The sequence below is a fragment of the Columba livia genome, unplaced genomic scaffold, assembly GCF_036013475.1.
Source record: "Columba livia isolate bColLiv1 breed racing homer unplaced genomic scaffold, bColLiv1.pat.W.v2 Scaffold_82, whole genome shotgun sequence".
Taxonomy (NCBI): Eukaryota; Metazoa; Chordata; class Aves; order Columbiformes; family Columbidae; genus Columba; species Columba livia.
In genome coordinates this window covers 564377-583165 of record NW_027043810.1, presented here as the reverse complement: position 1 = coordinate 583165, position 18789 = coordinate 564377, and the positions used below count along the sequence as shown (strand labels likewise).

General features: G+C 41.8%; 1 protein-coding gene and 1 long non-coding RNA gene across 3 annotated transcripts in view; one reads left to right on the top strand and one right to left on the bottom strand.

Moving 5' to 3' along the window:
- Positions 1-18789, top strand: part of LOC135578136 (ovostatin-like) — a 78701-nt gene that overhangs the window by 30261 nt on the left and 29651 nt on the right. Inside the window, exons 1-4 of one of the 2 annotated variants that reach the window (XM_065048404.1) lie at positions 15601-15656; positions 15775-15845; positions 17502-17685; positions 18378-18534. In XM_065048404.1, coding sequence (XP_064904476.1) covers positions 15636-15656; positions 15775-15845; positions 17502-17685; positions 18378-18534 — 433 coding nt within the window. In that variant the 5' untranslated portion in view covers positions 15601-15635. Of the gene's footprint in view, positions 1-15600; positions 15657-15774; positions 15846-17501; positions 17686-18377; positions 18535-18789 lie in introns of those variants that run through there. The other variant, XM_065048405.1, reaches the window with a different exon arrangement.
- On the bottom strand, positions 1193-1625 carry LOC135578134 (uncharacterized). The gene is made up of 2 exons (XR_010469471.1): positions 1513-1625; positions 1193-1350 (listed from the first exon to the last, which is right to left on the bottom strand). It is a non-coding gene; the product is annotated as an uncharacterized LOC135578134 (long non-coding RNA).

The window sequence follows — 18789 nt, the reverse complement described above, 5'->3', positions numbered from 1 at the left end:
TGCCATCCTGCTGTTTTGCAGAGGCCTCTGGGCCTTTCTGCCTTTTTCTTTCCTCTCTCTCTGGGATCAGGCACTGCTTTCTGGGACTGGATGCTCAGAGCAGACGGAGCTTGTGAGGAATTGCATTGAGTATCTTTTTTTTATATTCTGTTTCCATTTTATATGTAGTAGTAGTAGTATATTAGTGTTATTTTGTTATTTTACGGAATTCTGTTTATCTCAATCCATGAGCTTCTCCCTTCACTTTTGATTCTCTCCCCTGTTTCAGGGGGAGTGAGCAATTGGCTATTGTGGTTACATTGCTACCTTGGGTTAAACCACGACACACACAAAGTAGGGACCTCATTCAGAAAAAGAGAAATGTTGTTTAATAAGAAGTTGGGACAGATTGTGGTGATAGCATGAGCAAATTTGGGTTCTGGCTTCTATTTAACATCAAACAAGATTAGCCCCTACTTGATTATTTCTTGCACACACACATGCACACACACACACACCGGGAGGTTACTGCAGGTCTGGGAAGAGTCAGGCAGAAAGTTGCCTTCATTCCTGCTGTGCAGCTGCTCACCGTTACCAGTTTTGGAGGTTGCTGGTTGTCCTGGTTTTGTTAAAAGACAAGTTTCTCTTTTAGTGAATCTGCCTGTCAGCTAAAGCCTTCATATTAGCTGCATTTTCCTGGAGAACCAGATACATGTTTTGGTAAACATAGCAATGGAATGCGAAGTTATTGATAAGCATGGATGGACATCTCGTGAGAGGGGCAACGAGAAACAGGTGACCAAGAAACTGACCAGCTGTGTATAACATTCCGTTCACTTGAATACTTCATATAAAAGTGGGAGATCACGAGGATCTCGTCCCTTTTTCCCTTTTTGCTTATGGCTGACATTTGGAGAGGACCTTGCTAGTCTTCCCTGCAAAATGAGGCCTAGTGACAGACTGAATCCAGCTCCGGCTGGCTGCAGAGTCCAATCCAGGACTTTGGGTGCTGGCTCTGTAGTTGCTGAGACTTTCAAGATTGGTTTTGTATATTTTGTATTATTTCTCTATTCTTATTAGTAGCATTAGTAAAACATTGTTAATTTTTCCAACTCTCTTCTCTCTGTCCTTCTTTTCCTCCCGATAGCCTGTCCTTAGTGGGAAGGGGGGAGAGGGAGGGGGAAGCGGGGGGAGGGGAACAGGAGGTTAACAATACATCTACCAGGGTTTTATTGTCACCCCGCAATCAAACCCCTCGACACCGGTCAAGGTCCCTGAGCATCCCCTGAGATTTGTCTCCATGCAGTTCTCTGGTCTTCAAGATCTTCCCCAGTTCCAGGATATTTCCAGCAGTCAGGATCTTCCCAGCATCTGAAGGGACATAAGATTTACTTGCTGCCTACCTGCCTCTTCTTCTTCTATCTTATTAAAACAGAAGAAGTCGTTTGTTAAATCATTCTAACCAAGATACAGAAAGAACCCCACACCACCTCCTTCTGTCATTCCCCTCACAGTGCAGCATCAAGATGGTACCTGCAACATTTGGATAACTGGGCCTGTAAGAAAGTTGCATGGCCTTTGTTGTCCTTTCTCATCCCTGCATTTGCCTTCTGCTCAGATCCAGAGAGAATTTCTGCACACACAGACCAATAGAGGAAGTTTGACTGCAAACCCAGCATACATCATTGGCAACACTCAGCGTTTGAGTGCCAAGAAAGCCCTGGAGCAATTGAGACAGGACAAGCCCAGCTCTGAATCACCACTTCTGAGAAAGCTGCTTTAGCTGAGGGCAGTACCTTCATGTCCCCTGCCATAATTTTCACAGTTACATTCAGAAAACTAGACACCAGGGACGACAGTTTCTGGAATACTGAAATGGCTGAGAAACCAAACTCCAGCTTCAAAGAAATCCGTGTCACTTACAAATGTCCTTGTTAAAAGTCTGCCAGAATCTTAAAACTGAAAAAGTTGCTAGCTTATTGCCATCTATATGCTTATTTTTCTCTTTAAATGAACAGTCCAATTTTCAAGTAGGAAGAACTAGGCCAGGCCACCCTTACACTACTTGGAGATTGCCCTGCTGACGTTCGCTTTTGGTTCTCAGATGAAAATGCTACAGTCTGGCAATAATGTAGTGCATTAACAGCTGTCTGACACACCTTATTCTGTGAACACAAGCTCAGCAGAAATTATTTCCTGTGTTCCTCCTACCTTTCAGTTCCATCTTAGAGAGACAACAGCTGAAAAGGTAATTTTATGTGGTCCAAAGCAAAGCCTTGCTTGTCTAAAGCTACAAGTGAAGAACTCAACCAGTGTCACACATGTTGAATAGAGACAGAGTGGCTTGTTGTGTAAAAATCAGAGCTCAGCTAACTGGCATGTGAGTTTTCTTTCTCCAGCAGGATGAAGAAATCAAACTCCAGAATATAACTTGGTATCATTAAGTCCCTTTGAAACCATCTTTGCAGCATCTTTTTGCTGCATGTGAAACAGGTTACAGAAGTAGCTTTGAATACTAAATACAAAATACACTTGGATTCTGGTGTGTTTCCTTATGGCTGATTCAAAGCTGTTCAAAGTACAGAAGTCAAGAGCAAGCTTTAGAATCTGCAGAAAGCTGGTCAGTTGGAAAGATACTTTTCCAACTTCCTTCAAAATGCTGCAAGTAGGAAAATCTATCCTGTAAATCTTCAGAAAAACTAATTGGCCTATCTATTATGTTTGCTATTTCATGTGACCAAAAGCATCTTATCAAGGCACACAGTGATATAGCTCACTTCAGTGCTCACTCCTCCTGGAAGTGCATCCCACAGCAATTCAGTAGCATTGAGAAACACTATGGAATAGCTCGTAACAAGTTGCAAATTCAACGTTCTACTGAAATTTCAAAGCAGACTGAGCAAAGGCTGCTGTTTTATTCTGTCTTCTCTGAGACACACCACTGTCTTAACTCCTAATTCAGCAAAAGAAGAGGGACATCACCTGCAAGAGACAAAAGCTAACATTCAAGGGCTGTGCAAGAAGGTTTAATAAAAAGCACCACAACAAAATACATAACGTAAACTCCAAGCCAGCATCAGCCTGGAACAATCTTCACCTGGAAAAGTGAAATTACAGGAAAGCTCTAGAAAGAACCAAATATCCTTTTAAGCAGGCCCACCATTACAGACTGAGGCTTCAGGAAGAAAAGTACACATGGAAATATTAATAGCCTGACTCAAGATTATCTTGATAAACTGCAGTAGAGACAAACTTACACATCAATTTTGTTTTTCTAAATAATGACATGCTTTTAACCTGCCAGAACAGTTTAGTGCAGAGCTATGAATTAATGATGGACTGCATTTTCCTGAAAGTAGCTGATGTCTTGTGAGAGCTGCCAGAGACATTTAAGATAAAGTGCATCATATAATGAGAAAAATGTGTAAATTATCTGAGGAGTGAGCCTTTCTACCCCACTCACAACTTTGGAAATTATGGTCTGCTTATTTCCAAGACCTGCTCTTCTTTTTCACTGAAATGCTCCCTAGCTCCCTCTCTAGCACAGATTAAACCAACTCTTACTCCTTGCTTCAGCATCTTGTGTCATGAGTTTACAGAGCATTTTCATGTTGGATATGACATGACATGCTGCTTGCCCACTCATGCCAGAAAGGTGCATTGTAACTTTGCTAGCAGCACCTCTGGGTTTTTAGGCTGGTTTGGCTAGCAGAGGCACAAGAGCTATTGCAGATCTCCTCACAGCAAGGAAATACATTTAAAGTTACAATGCATTGCTTCCACACCACTGGCTGATGCCCACCCTCCAAGCCCTCATTTTGGCACTCTTCAGTGACCTGGCCACCCCAGGTCACCTTGCAAAATCCAGTGTCCTCAAATTTTTGGTAGTCCTGCCGAAAGAGACCCCTGCAGCGGCTGACAGCACATCATAGTCAGTACAAGGAGAGGAAGAAATAAAGCCAATGAGGAGATGCTCAGCGGCGTGAGACACATGGTCTTAATTGCCAAAGCCCATCAAGGGGACTAGGCTTTCATCATCACTGCTGCACTGACCACAGAATTTCCAGGTACACTTCTTCCATGATCCTCAGGAACAGGGGTGCCTCATAATGAAAGCTGCTTCCCCTACTTGCACGAGCCTTACCTCATCATGCCAGGGCCTGGCGGCACAAGAGGAAGGCAGCAGGGTGCAGCTCAGGGACATGCCAACTCCAGAAGGTCCTGTCCCCTCAGTTGTGCTGAGAACCAGAGCACATGGGGCACAGATTACCCTTATCAGCACTGACCACCCCAGCCTAGCCCTTCCATGTCCCTCCCCACCAGCCCAGTTCTGGGCACTTCCCCACTGTGGCAGCCAAGGCAGCTGGCCTGGGGTCACCTAGGGAGTCTGCCTGCCTGGCCATTTGCCTGTGACTTCCATCAGGCTCTGTCCCCTTGGCTCTCCTCAGCTGCCAGGGGCCAGACAGGGAGGACCAGCACATTGAGTCTGGCAACAATCTGCATCCCAACAACTCCCTTAGGGGGAAAAAAGTAACAGAGAAGCAGATAAATGACAGAGACTACTGACTCCATGTACTGCTATGGTAAATTGTGCTTCTCTCTTCTGGCCAAAGCTCTTTGCCTGCTGCCTGGAAAGACAGAGACTCCCTATAGGCACAGGATAGGGAGGTTACAGGTGCCATGTTCTTGTTGAGGATGTCTTCAGGAGGCTCCTGGTCTCTCTGAGACATCAGTGCCCCCCTGTGCCCTCTAACCTGCTGACAGAAAATTTGCCTGGGGTCATCTCCACCAACGTGCCAACATTCTCTCTCCTCTGTCTCCTCAGCATGCTTTCCAGTCTGTCTTCTTATCAGCCTTTGTGTTCTGCGCTTGTCAGTATTTGCCCTGCTCTGTTTGACGCAGGAACATTGATCCAGTGACAGCTTTGCATTTAGTTTCCCTTTGCTTCCTGATTGCTTGTCTGTGCACCTCATGCCACACCCTTGGCTGCCACTCCCGATTCCTGGCAGTCCCAGAATAGCCAGGGACGTCATTTGAAGAGCTGTGCATGATTTATCTTTAATTACTGGGTACTCATCCCTAGATTTAATCATTGTTTATAATTATGCTAGTCCTGCTCATCGTGCAAGAGTGGTTTGGCACTGCTGTCCAAGGGCCCCTGGCTGCAGCATCACCTTCATACCATCTCTGCGTTGCATTGTTGGAGGGGCTCATGCCACTCTGTGCAGGAGAGTCTTGAGTTATGTGGCAGGACCCATTGTTTTCTTCCCTCAGGGACTGCTATTTTTATTTTTTCCTATGCAGCCTGCACAAAGGTTGGAACACTGTAACACAACAGTGTAATCCAGGATTATAAAGAATATACAACTGACCTTCACAGTACCATGGGGAAACCATAGAATCATAGAATGTCCTGAGCTGGAAGGGACCCACATGGGTCATTGAGTCCAGCTCCTGTCCCTGCATATGACAACCCCACAGTTCACACCATGTGTCTGAAGGCATTGTCCAATCGCTTCTTGAACACTGTCAGGCTTGGGGCCATGAAACCTCCCTGGGTAGCCTGTTCCAGTGCTCCACCACCCTCTGGGTGAAGAACCTTTTCCTGATGTCCAACCTAAACCTCCCCTGGCACATCTTCCTGCCATTGCCTTGCGTTCTGTCATTGGTCACTAAAGAGAAGAGTTCAGTGCCCACCGCTCTTCCTTCCCTTGTGAGGAAGCTGTAGACTGTGTTGAGGTCTCCTCTCAGTCTTCTCTTGTCCAAGCTGAACAAATCAAGTGACTTTAGCTGCTCCTCATACGGTTTCCTCTCCAAACCCTTCACCAACTTTGTAGTACTCTTCTGGACACTTTCCAGTAGCTTTATATCCTTTCTATACTGTGACACCCAGAACTGCACACAGTGCTCCAGGTGAGGCCGCACCAGTGCAGAGCAGAGCGGGACAATCACCTCCCTCGCCCGGCTGGCAATGATGTGCTGGATGTGCCCAGGACACGGTTGGCCCTATTGGCTGCCAGGGCGCACTGTTGGCTCGTATTAAACTTGTGGTGGACCAGATCTCCCAGATCCTTCTCCACTGAGCTGCTTTCCAGCATCTCAGTCCCCACTCTGTATGTACAGCCAGGGTTGTCGTGTCCCAGGTGCAAAATCTGGCACTTGCCCTTGTTGAACTTCATGCACATGGTGATTGCCCAGTTTTCCAATTTGTCCAGATCCCTCTGCAGGTCCCCTCCGCCCTTGGGAATGTCAACAGCTCTCCCCAATTTTGTGTCATTCGCAAACTTACTAAGCAATCCCTCAAGTCATTTAGTTCCCTAAGTCATTTATAAAGACATTGAAGAGTGCTGGCACTAAGATGGATCCCTGTGGAACCCCACTAGTGACTGGTCACCAGCCCAACATAACCACATTTGCTAGATCACCTTGAGCCTGGCATGTCAGCCAATTGCTCACCCACTTCATTGTGTGTTTACCCAGCTGTGTGCTGGACATCTTGTCCAGGAGGATACTGTGAGAGGCTTTACTGAAATCCAAAAAGATTGCATTGACAAGCTTTCTTTGGTCAACTAGGTGGGTAACCTTGTCTTAGAATGAAATTAAGTTGGTCAGGCAAGACTTTCCCCTCATGAACTCATGCTGGCTGGGACCAATGACTGCATTGTCGTTCAGATGTTTTTCAATAACTCCCAGAACAATCTTCTCTGTGATTTTGCCAGGAACAGAAGTGAGGCTGACAGGCCTGTAGTTGCCAGGTTCATCCCTGTTGCCCTTCTTGTAGATTGGGACAACTCTTCAGATTCCCGAGAGTGTTGAAAAATCACAGAGAGAGGTCTTGCTATGATGTCAGCCAACTCTTTAAGCACCCTTGGATGAATCCCACCAGGCCCCATCGACTTGTAGGGATCTAGCTGGAGTAGCAGATCCCGTACAAGTTCCGGATTGATTGGGAGTTTTTTGTTCTCGCAGGCATAGTTTTCCAGCCCTGGGTTATGGGGGCCCTGAAGTCCATCATTGGTGTTGAAGACTGAGGCGAAGAAAGAATTGAAAGTCTCAGCTTTGTCCACGTCCCTGTTAATAAGCTGACCGTGCTCATCAGTTAATTGGCCAATGTTATTTCTAGCTTGCCTTTTACCATTAATATATTTTAAAAAGCCTTTTTTATTGTCCTTCACAGTATTGGCCAGCTTCAATTCTAACTGAGCTTTGGCAGCACAAGTTTCCTCCCTACAGTGGCGAGCAGCATTTCTGTAGTCCTTCCATGTTACCTGATCTTGCTTGCACTGACCATCTACTTTCTTTTTTTGCTGTATTTCAGAAGAAGATCCATGCTCAACCAAGCTGGATTTTACCTTGTCAGCTAGATTTTCGGTATTTTGGAATGGCCTGGTGCTGTGCTCTTAGTAGGTGGTACTTAAAAAGCGACCAACACTGATGGACCCCAACACCTTCAAAAGCTTATTCCCAGGGAATCTTACTAAGTATTTCTCTGAGCAGCCTGAAGTCTGCTCTCCTCATATCTAGTGTTAAGGTCTTGCTGGAAGTTTTCCTCCCATTAGCAAAGATTTCAAACCTGACTTCTTCATCGTTGCTGTGGCCAAGGCAGCCACCAGTTGCCATATCTCCCATGAGACCCTCTCTTTTAGTGAGAATCAAATCTATGAAGGCACCTTTCCTGGTCAGTTCCCTTAGTACCTGCACCAAGAAGTTATTGTCCAGATGCTTCAGGAATCTTCTGGACCTGTTGGTGTCAACTGTGTGATATTTCCAGTTGACATCTGGCAAGTTGAAGTCCCCCATAGGACAAGAGCAGATGATTTGAAGGTTTTACTTAGTTCCTTAAAGAATAACTCATTATTGTTGTCATCCTATTGGGTAGCCTGTAGTAGACACCCATGATGACATCTGCTTTATTTGTCTGACCCTTAATCCTCACCCAGAGGCTCTCAACTTTGCCATCACCAGCTGCCAGCTCCATGCACTCCAGCCCCTCTGCTACATACCGCGCCACTCCCCTCCCATCTCTCCTACCCTGCCTATTCCTTCTGAACAGCCTGTAGCTGTCCATCATGGCACACCAGTCACAGGATTCATCCCATCAGGTTTCGCTAATGTCAGTTATATAATATCCATGGGACTGGGCCAAGGCTTCAATCTCATCCATGTAGTGGCCAGTGTCACTGTGCTGATAAGGATTTATTCTTTCAGTTTCAGGATGTCCTTTTACTTTACACTTGACAGAGGGGCTCTGAATTCAGTACGTTCTTTTTCCATGGCAGCACCAGTCTGCAAGTAGACTGTTGTAGACTGGAAGGCGACAATAACCAGTTCTAGGGATCTTTACATTTTCCTTCAGTTGTCAGTGGTCTAAAACATTTGCTTTCAGCACTGATCAAACTGTATTTACTGCTTCAAGAGAGAAATTCTTTGTTCCTATCAGATTCAGCCATACTGAAAATTGGAACAATTACTAATCTAAGGCTTTGGGTCTTCTTCATACAATTAAAAAAGCTTCTACTAAAAATAAAGATGTATACAATAAAATGCAGACTTCGGCCACACCTAGACTTATTATATTTTTCTAGTTGTTGCTGCAAATGTCTTTGTAAGGTTTTTCTCAGCTACGAAAAAGTAAAGCTCCTGCTTACTGGTATGCTGCCTCCAGACATGTAGTTTTCAGTATAAGACCTCCCCATGTTCAGTTGTGCAGTTACAACAGAGTTCTCTAGGAATACTGTTTACAAATTATATTGCAAAGCATTTCTTTGCTAATTCAAGGAACCTTTTTTTGCACCGTGGCCTTATTTTTAGAAACTCAGCAGCTCAGAGTGATAATAAATTCCTAAGATTTACACTGGTGGATAGAGAGAGACTGGGACACTGGTGCTTCTTCTCATCTTCTTAGGAAAGGACCTGAAATATGAGTTTACAAAGAAGTAGTTTTCAAATAATGTAATGTTTTGTTTGCTTTTGCCACAGACTTACAGTAGGTTGTCTTTCAATGTACTGCATTTTACAGAGATCATATATGAACACACTGAAACATGTTTTGTGCAGTGATTGGTGCAGGTAAAACTGAACTACAGACTCTCACCTTATTCCTGTATAGCCAGAACAGCACAACAGTTGTTTCATATCACCAGGAATAAGTTTTCAGCAGGCCATAAGCCTTTGTTGAATGAAATGACATGCCTGAAAAATATCTTGTACTAAATGGAAGTCTTGGAGTTGCAAGGCATGTGTTGTAGCCATTACTCATGCATTGCTCAAGAGACTAGGAAAAACAGGTCTTAAAATACATTATGACATCATTTTATAAGGCATCTCTTATGTGTCTATGTCTCTTATGTCTCCTGAACCACTAGCAGTCCATAACATTGTATTAGCTCGTTCTTAGCTTATCCATAAGATCATCTAGTCTTTGTTGTGTTTCCAATTAGAAGTTTCATAATCAAGATGCCTGATTACCTGCACGATGTAGTCCACTTGACTTTTCATTGAACCATGCAACCGGGGAGCTGTCGCTCATAGACATCTGTTTTGGTTCTATTGTAGCTGATGCTACAGAGTCAGCACTGAGAGTCTTTCCTGGCTAATGGACCAACTGCAACTTCAACCTGTACAGGACTTGTGAAATGGTGTACCTCTCTATTGGCAAAGATTATCCCTGAGCAGGAAAAGCAGCAATATTTTTAGGTTTCAAGCCTGGCTTTCCTGTGATTGCAAAATATATTTTTGAGTTATAGAGTTTGGATGTTTCCAAGAGGGTGAAATCAAGAGGATTCCAACAAATGGGAGATTTCTGAGTGAGCCAGTGCGGGGGCTGGTGTATTGTTCTCTTAAAAAAAAAAAAAGAAAAAAAAAAAAAAGAAAAAATAAAGGAAGCAAAAAAAAAAAAAGAAACAAAAACAACTACTGGATATGAAACCAAAATGACTGCTTTCTCCACAGGGAGATAAATGCTATTTAGAATCTGAATCTGGAGGGAACCAATTTGGATTAATTTTCTTTGTAATTGTCACCATTTAAGACTGGGCTGGCAATTAGTAGGTGACAGATTTTTTCTATTAACCCCCACCATCCCCACCAGGGAAAGAGAAAAGAGAAAAGGAAGAGAGAATTATAGGTTGAAAATTAAAACAGCTTTACTACTACTGCTACTAGAAACATTGCAAAATATGCAAAATCAATACATAGTCTCTCTGATGATATGAAAATCTTGGAACTGTGTGCTGCCAGGGCTGGTACCATCGATGCTGCAGGGCAGGCACTAGGAAGTTGTGGCCTGGACTAATCAGCAGATGGGTACCAGATTCAGAAATGCACAGGTTAGGATCAGATGCAGGAAAACAATGAGCAGGGTCCTCCACGGGTGCTGGCCATGGAAGAAGAGAGTGAGACCCTAGTGATGCCTCAGTTTTAAATGGAGTATGATGTGTATGGGATACAATACTTCACAGATCAATTTTGGTCACCTGTTACGGCTACTCCTCTTACAAGTATGACCCTTTTATGACCCTTTGCTTGTGGAACACAAGGGGTTTGTCAGAGACCTTTGTTTCTGTAGAAAAAAGTATAAGCAGGAGCCTTCTCTGCATACCATTTCAATGGTTAACCTGTAAACATTTGACATTATCAGTTCTGGGAGCAGACATTGTCTGAAAAAACATGTAGCCAACTTCAGAAAGTGTAGTTACTTAGAAGAAACTTAAGTGAAAGGAAAAAATGCTGAAAGGAGAATTGGTCCTGTTCTAGCCAAAACCAGAACAGTAATAGAATAAAAAAAATTAAGATGGTGACATTTCAAAAGGGAAGCTCTCAATTCTGTTTCTTTGTTTTAATTAAATTACTGTTTGCCTTTTTTAATGCCCTGTGCATCAGTATGCCTGTCTCCACCTAAAGTAGCAGAACAATATGACTAAGGGAACAAAGAAAATAATGAAGACAGGAAAACTTTTCTACTGAAGGAAAAATTCTTTTTACCCTTTAAAAGGCTTCCTGACACATTTTCATCCCTTGTGATCTGTGAAATACGCGTTCACAGTCTCTTAATGCAAAGGTCTATAATAACCAAATCTTAAGTTAAATTGATATGTCATTGATTCAAGGTTTTGAACCAATTCAGAGTGCCAACAATATAATTACTGCACCAGAATTACATCATCCATAGATTTTTGACTATTTTATTTTTTGAAAATTAAAATTTTATATCAAATGGTTTATTTAAGTACAGTAATATTAAATACTTGTTAATAAAATAATAGGGAATAATAGTTATTGTTTGTACTGCTCCTGCACTCTTCTTGATTTCATCTTCTATCCTTCTCATTACATGTTCCTATGGATTCTCTGGCTGGCTTTGTTTTCCTGTTGGTTTTGAAGACAGGTTGATTATTAGATTTGTTTGCCTTTGCTAGTATTTTTAGAATATTTTTTCTGGACTGTCTTGCTATGTTTATGTCCCATTTTCATCATTTACACACAGCAGGGGGTTTTCAAGTATGTCTATATACATTACACTTTCTAGATCAAGAAAAATAGATTATATGTTTCATGCCATATGAGGTTGCAATACTACAGTTCTCATAGGCAAAGCCAAAATATGTTCCAGAAAGATAATGTTGAGAGAATACTTGTTAGTTCACTATCAGTCTGTAACAAAGATCTTGCAGATACTGAGCAGTGTGCCATTTACTCTTCTCAGTATAACAGTGTTCCAATAATTAATATTACCTGATTTTTATTATTACAGAATATGAGCAATATCAGAAAAATATTCCATCCATTCAACATGAAATAATACAGCATCCTCTACCAAATGCACTATAAGCTGCCCATTGCCAGCAATCATTTTGAGAAATACCTTCACTTGCAAACCTAAAAGCTTGCAGATGGGGACGTGCCTTGGAAGAGTGGAAGTCTGTGAAGGCAAATTGATCCAAAGTATCCAGACTCTGAGACATACATAATGCTATTCAGAGATAAGTTGTTTTTTTGAAACAAGATGTCTTGTCAGAGTGGATTTGATAAATGTGTCATGGGGAAGGATTTCTCATATTGCAGTAGAATTTCCTGAGGAGATCACAGGCTAGCAAATAGCCTGTTAATGGGGGTATTTTTGTGTAAGTGAAATGCTAGCTGAGTCTCTGACTCCATATCTACCTGTTTTAGAGAAAGAAACCAGACAATAAAACAGGTATTGTAGTGTGGGATGAACTGTTTGTACTTCATCTCAGGTGAAGTAATGACTTAGAAAGTACTCTCAGTCCTTAGATATTGTGCAACTATAAAGTGAAGCCATAGAAGAGAAACAAGTGATTATGTATTACTCATTCTTCTGGAAAATCCAAGGCTTCACTGCTGAGAGCTGCTCATATTTACACTACACTTTCTGCTATTTCTCTGACACAAAGGAAAACAGACATGATTTATATCCATATTGACCAAGAATTTGAATGTCTCAACTCCACTTTCAGATTATGCAGTGCTCTGAATGGCAAATGGACATTCTTTGTTGTTTTTATTTTCTAATTTATGACTACATCTAGTGTCTAGATTCTGGACATACAGCTATACTGGGCATTTTGCAACAGCATAGGGACTCTGAGATGTTCTATACAATCTAGCTAGGTATCAGAGGTTGGCTAGTCACAACCTCATAGAATTCTCTGTTGTGAGTGCAGTGTATGTGCGAAACACTGAACTTAACTGCTCTCAGAAAGTGAGTAATATCAGTGTTAGTTGGAAAACTTTACATTGCCATGCCACATATGTGTGGCCAGTGTAAAAGGAAAAAAGAGGATGGGTACATCTGATGTGATAAAATGGATAGGCAAAATCAGTTTATTTAGAGGAAAACTGAATTGTGAAAAACATATTTCCAATGCAACTGCACCAATCATCCCTCTGACTCATCTAGACAAAGAATGGGGAAAAAAAAACCCTGTATGTGTATATACAATTTCTTCATTACAGAGAGTAAATGCAGTAACTTTCTAAAGTCTGGACTGAGTGAATTGAAGACATCTTTATCCTCTGCTGTCCAAACAGCCTGCAACACGAGTCTGCTTTGAAAACCAAGTATACATGTGATACTTAAGTCTGTATTTGCATTGTTTTGGTCTTGAAGGGCATTTGGCACTGTTCCTTGTTTCATCAGTTTTCTAGCCAGACAATGATTTCAAATGACATCTTTCCTTATGCCAATACAAAGCAGTGCCAGTCTAAAATCAACAGATTGGTTTATTTTACATCCAGTATAAAGGTACCTTCATTTTGTCTGTCATGTAACAACTGTTTAGTGTGAGGTTCATTATCTCCCCCATGTTAAATCTTGATCTTCATGCTTCCAGATGATTAATAACCCCCTGCTCCTAGCTTCTTAAACGTACAACCCAAAACTTCTACTTTTTCCCTCCTACAGGAGACAACTGGAATAATTTCCCCATTATGCTGTGGTCTTCTTAAGAATTTTCCCTGACATAGTAGTGATGTTCGTAACAGACCTGAGCTTACTTTTTTATCACAATGTTGATACAATACAAAGAGTTCCTCTAGGATCAGTAAGTTCATAGAAACATAGAATCATAGAATGCCCTGAGTTGGAAGGTACCCACAACGATCATGGAGTCCAACTCCTGCCCCTGCATAAGACAACCCCAAAATTCGAACCATGTGCTGAGGGTGTTGTCCCAATGCTTCTTGAATATTGTCAGGCTTGAGGCCACGACTACCTTCATGGGGAGCCTGTTCCAGTGCTCCACCATCCCATCACCCTCTGGGTGAAGGATCTTTTCGCTAAAGTAATGAATTCAACAGCTTGTTTCCAGGGAAATATATGCACTTTAGTTGATCTGACCATCATGGCTTCTAAGATTTCAATTTCTCAAATGCTTTATCTTTTTTTCTTTTTTCTTTTTTTTTTCCCCATGTCCATGTATCAAAAAGAAAACCCTCTTACATTCATGCTAAAGGAACACTGTACTTAAAGGATGAGCTTTTGCACCAGGGCCCTGGAATTGATTTATATTTCCTTCTTCCTCCTTAATACTTTTTTTGCCTATTACTTTAAATAAAATAAAATTAAAAAAAAAAATAAAACACAGAGTCTGAGGCATTTCAAAGCTGAAAATATAAACATGTCGGTGACATGCTCTTAGCTGTCTTCTGCCCTTACTGCAACTAACACAGCGACTTTCTTCACAATGTGGCCACCCTGTTTGCACACGATCCATCTGCCATGCAGCATTGTCACTTTAATGTTGGGTTGTTTTGGAAGCTGTGTGCAACATTCCTCACTAGTAACCCAGTGGGAACAGACAGTAACTCCAGCAGCACCCGAGGCAGTTTTCTTTGTGCCCTAACTTGGTCAACAGAGAGCTTCCGGGAAAGATGGGTAGGCAAGCTGGTTAGGCATGGGCAGTTTTGGGTATCGCCTCTGCTAATGGAAAGAATAAACCCTGTACAGCTGAATCATCAGCAATAAAGTATTACATCATGAGAAATGAAACTGGTAGAATATGGCCTTCAGTAATCCCACATCCATTTGAACCACATCATGATAACAGTCCTCATTTCCTTCTCCTACCCCTTACCACTGAAATAACTTCAGGCCTACTCTGCATTGCCTAACCTTTTTCAGTGACTCTAGCTCTCTTTTATGTCCCTGGTTACTCCTACTGTACACTCAGCTTCCTCTTCCCGTTCATCACCTGTTTGACCGAGAAAGGGAAATTGCCTGTTCCTTCTTCTAGGTTGCAGTTACACACATGTTGGTAGGCTATGTTATTTTGTTTTATTGTTTCTTTTGTTTTGTTTTCTTTTCTTTTCCTGTGTAAGAGTGTGAATACAGTCCCCCATGACATGGTTGGTTAAGCATGGGAGCTGATGTCTAGAGATGATGTGAATTCTCCATCCTTGGAGACATTAAAAATATGACTAGACAAGTTTTAAATCTAGCTCTTCTTGAAAGAACAGATTGGACCACCTAATGTCAGGAGGTCCCTTTGTGCCTAAATTATTTATTATTCTATTTCTTGATTGTTCTGAAACTTCTTCACAGCCAGATTTACTTAAAATGCATCAGTAAGGCTTACAAGTTATTTGATGGAGGGAGCAGGAATAGGGAGAAAAAGCAGACTAACAGACAGAGGAGTGAAAAAATTAAGTAATGCTGTAAGATTCCTTTCCCTAGAGATATGCTTGTCCTGACCTCTGACAAAAATGATAGACAACCAGCCAACACCATTCCTTGTTAATTGTTACTGTGTGCAATAAGAAATCCAGATTACAATCAGAAGTTTTTTTCTGTGCCATACTGAATTCAGATATAGTCTGATGCTCTGTTATTACTGCCCAGGCCCCTATGCAGCCATACAACAGCACTGTGTTATGATTGCTTCTGCTTTGTGAGATATATCTGTGGGAGATCTTCACAGAACAAGGAAATACTTGAACAGTGGCAAATACAGGTTGAAATATTAAGGAACCTTCAGTCAATGACACAGTAATCAGAGAGGTAAGCGTCAATAAAACATTCAGATGGGCAAGAACCGGTTTGGCTTGCAATACCTCACAAAGCTATGTGAAATATGAGAGCTTTCCTAAGCTCCAGTTTGAGAGTTCAAGGAGTGTGAGAACAGACAGGAGAGAGGAAGATGAACCTATGCAAATTTTATGTATGTATCTCTTGTTAGAACATGATTGAAGCCATGGAGGAGGAGCTCCATCTCACACCAGTTTAAAAACCAGTATACAGGCTGTCCACTTGAGATCAGTTGTCTTTCTTCTTCACAGACAGAGATGTGGTCAAGAATTCTTCTGAGTATTCTGTCCTTGAACTGGATTTCCACAGTGTCTTCTGAACTGTAAGAGATCATACATTCTATGTTTTTATGATAAAATATTTTATTATATTTCCTAACAGTTAATTTCTTCTAGGACGTTGCTATATAATAAACAGAATGTTTGAGACATAGGTTCTGAAATGTGTCTGGAAGGGAAGTAGAGGACATTGAAGGATGATTTGGAATTATGTTCTCCATCATAAAACTGCTATAAAATCTGTTCTGAATGGCAGAAACCTAGAACTGGAGTAGATAAATTCTGAATTGCATGGATAAAGTAAGGAGGAGATTCAAGACTCAACTAGCAATTAATACTAGTGATCAGAGTTTATATGTATCAGTAGTACAGAGAAACCATGGTGTATGAGCAGATGCTGCAGGCCAGATAATGTCTGATACTAGGGACTATGCTGAATGGCAATCTTAGCATGTATTAGTATTAGTATTAGTATTAGTATTAGTATTAGTATTAGTATTAGTATTAGTATTAGTATTAGTATTACGCCTGCTGTGCTGTCACAGCTTATACAGCACTGTTAATGTCCATGGCTTTCTTCAAACAGAAGATTTCAACCACAGTTTTCAAAATTACACCAACATTAGCCCTTAAATCCCCTTCTCAAAAGTTCTAAAGGAAAACACTGTGAAAGTCAGAGGGTTTAGCTTACTCAGGAACAGTGTTGGTTTTAATTATTTTACTTTTGGCCTTTGAATATCGTGCAGTCTGAACTGCGCAAGTGAAAATAACAGTAACAACAGTACGAGCAAGCAAAGCTGTGGGAGGAAAAAAGGGAAAGGATTAGATTACCAAGAAAAGATTGTGCCATTCAAGTTGTGCTGCAGAACCAACTCATCAATTCTGTCACACATTGTTTGCAAAGAGCATTTTGGGCAGCAGAGAGCCAGAAGCCAGCAACAGACCCTTAGCCAAATATATCAGATCTGAAGGAATGTTTTTCAGAGGAAGAACTTGGGGAAGGAAGACTGCTCTAATTATAGATAGTAGTATAACTAAAAAAGCCCAATGGAAGAAAGAAGCAAAGGAAGCAACACAGGTTGAGGCTGGAAAACAGAATAGAGCATGCGGGTTAGATTGGGCATTCCATGGAATATTCTGCAAAATTGAAAAGCAGGATAATGTCTTATGTGTTATGCTGATTGACGTACGATATGTCAGTTCTTATCTGGAAGGGGAAATATCCAGAGAAAAAGAAATAAAAAAATTGTTGCAAATATTAACCAGTATTTTTGTAATTGATCTCAAAAATAAGCTAAATATCAGTCCTCATTATGGGAGTTTCCAGAGGTTTAAGTAGTACATATAAGTCACGGGAGGATAAATGTAGCTATGCTTGTCAGATCTTTAGACACTTCAGCAGCTGGAGCAGCATAAATACCAGGAATGGAAAGATGTAGTATAATGCTGGGTGAGAGACAGCATAGAATGATGCTGGTCTCTCAGCACAGAAAGAACTGCAAGGGACAAAAAATTTTTGTCTGTAGTTTCTTAGCATATTGTTCAGAATTCATTGAAAGAAATGGAAATCCTTCCACTGGTTTAAACTAGCTTTAGACCATGTCCTCCTTCATACGTATGGCATTTCTGCAGTATTTTTCTCTTGTGTTTTGACTTTCCTCCATGACTGCACTCCCTGGTCTGGTTTTGACTTCCTACAGTCAGTATGTGCTGCTGGTCCCGACGGTAGTGCGGAGCGACTCTCCACAGACTGCTTGTGTGCAGTTCCACAGCCTCAGCGAGCCTCTGTCCCTGAGCATCATCCTGGAATATGGCAGCATCCGGAAGACTCTCTTTGAGGAATCTGTGACAAGGAATGATTACTTCAAGTGCCACGAGTTCAAGGTATTTTCTCTTTTGAGACTACTGAAGAGCATGTAGAAGCTGGAAATACTTCTGAGTGCAACTCTCCTGGTCAGTGAGGGCAAGAAGATGAAGAGTGTGGTCAGTGGATGGGACAAAAAAAGATAAACTTCTGGAAATACTGAAAATATAGGCAGGAAAAAAGAAAGACATACGAGTTGTAGGGAGGAGCTGAAGACAGACTTTCCATCTCCATTCATGGAGTGAATAGAAAAAAGCCACAGGTGTATGTGGCCTATGGGACTATCACAATTGTCAAGCTGGAGAACCCAGCTGGGACATGCTTATTCCCTTTCATCAGACTCTGCAAGATTTGGACAGATACAACAAAAAAGTCGCAAGGTTAGGTCTTGCAGAATGCAGCAGAAGAAAACACTTCAGAATTGAGCTATATGGCAGGGGCAACCTGCATATAGGCAGGTAGCTACATGAAATAAGGAAATATATAGGACAGGGCATAACTTAAAACCCTAGTATGTGCTGACAGATTATGGGACTTGCACAGCAGAAATTCCCAGAGACTATCTCACTGGCAAAGATGAGGCTTCTCGTGACTTTGCACAAGCTATTTATGATTCATGTGACAGTCAGCATCTTACTCAAGAACCCTGGGCTTCAGGGGACCTCAACATATCTCATTTACCACTTTTCCTCCACGTTTTTTTTCTCTCCAGGTTCCTCCTGCTGCTTCTGACCCCCTGGCATTCATTTCCTTCTCTGCCAAAGGCCCCACAGTCAACTTAGCTGAGAGAAGATCGGTGGCAATTCAGAATGTGGATAGTACTGTCTTCGTCCAGACGGACAAACCCATCTACAAACCAGGGCAAAAAGGTGGCTGGGGAGTCTGAATCTGCTTGTGAACTGGGAAATTGAGTGCAAGGGTGGGTCCAGAATGACAAGGACTTCCCCTTGTGCAGGAAAAGATCATGGACTGCAACAGCCATGAACAATCCTTCAGGCAGTGTATAATGGTCATCTGAGGTTGGGCTCATCAGAAGTCAGTGAAAAATAGAGCCAATTCACAAAATTGCAACAAATGAGTAGAATTCATGTGTTTTTATTGAGTGAAATGCATTTACAGGATCT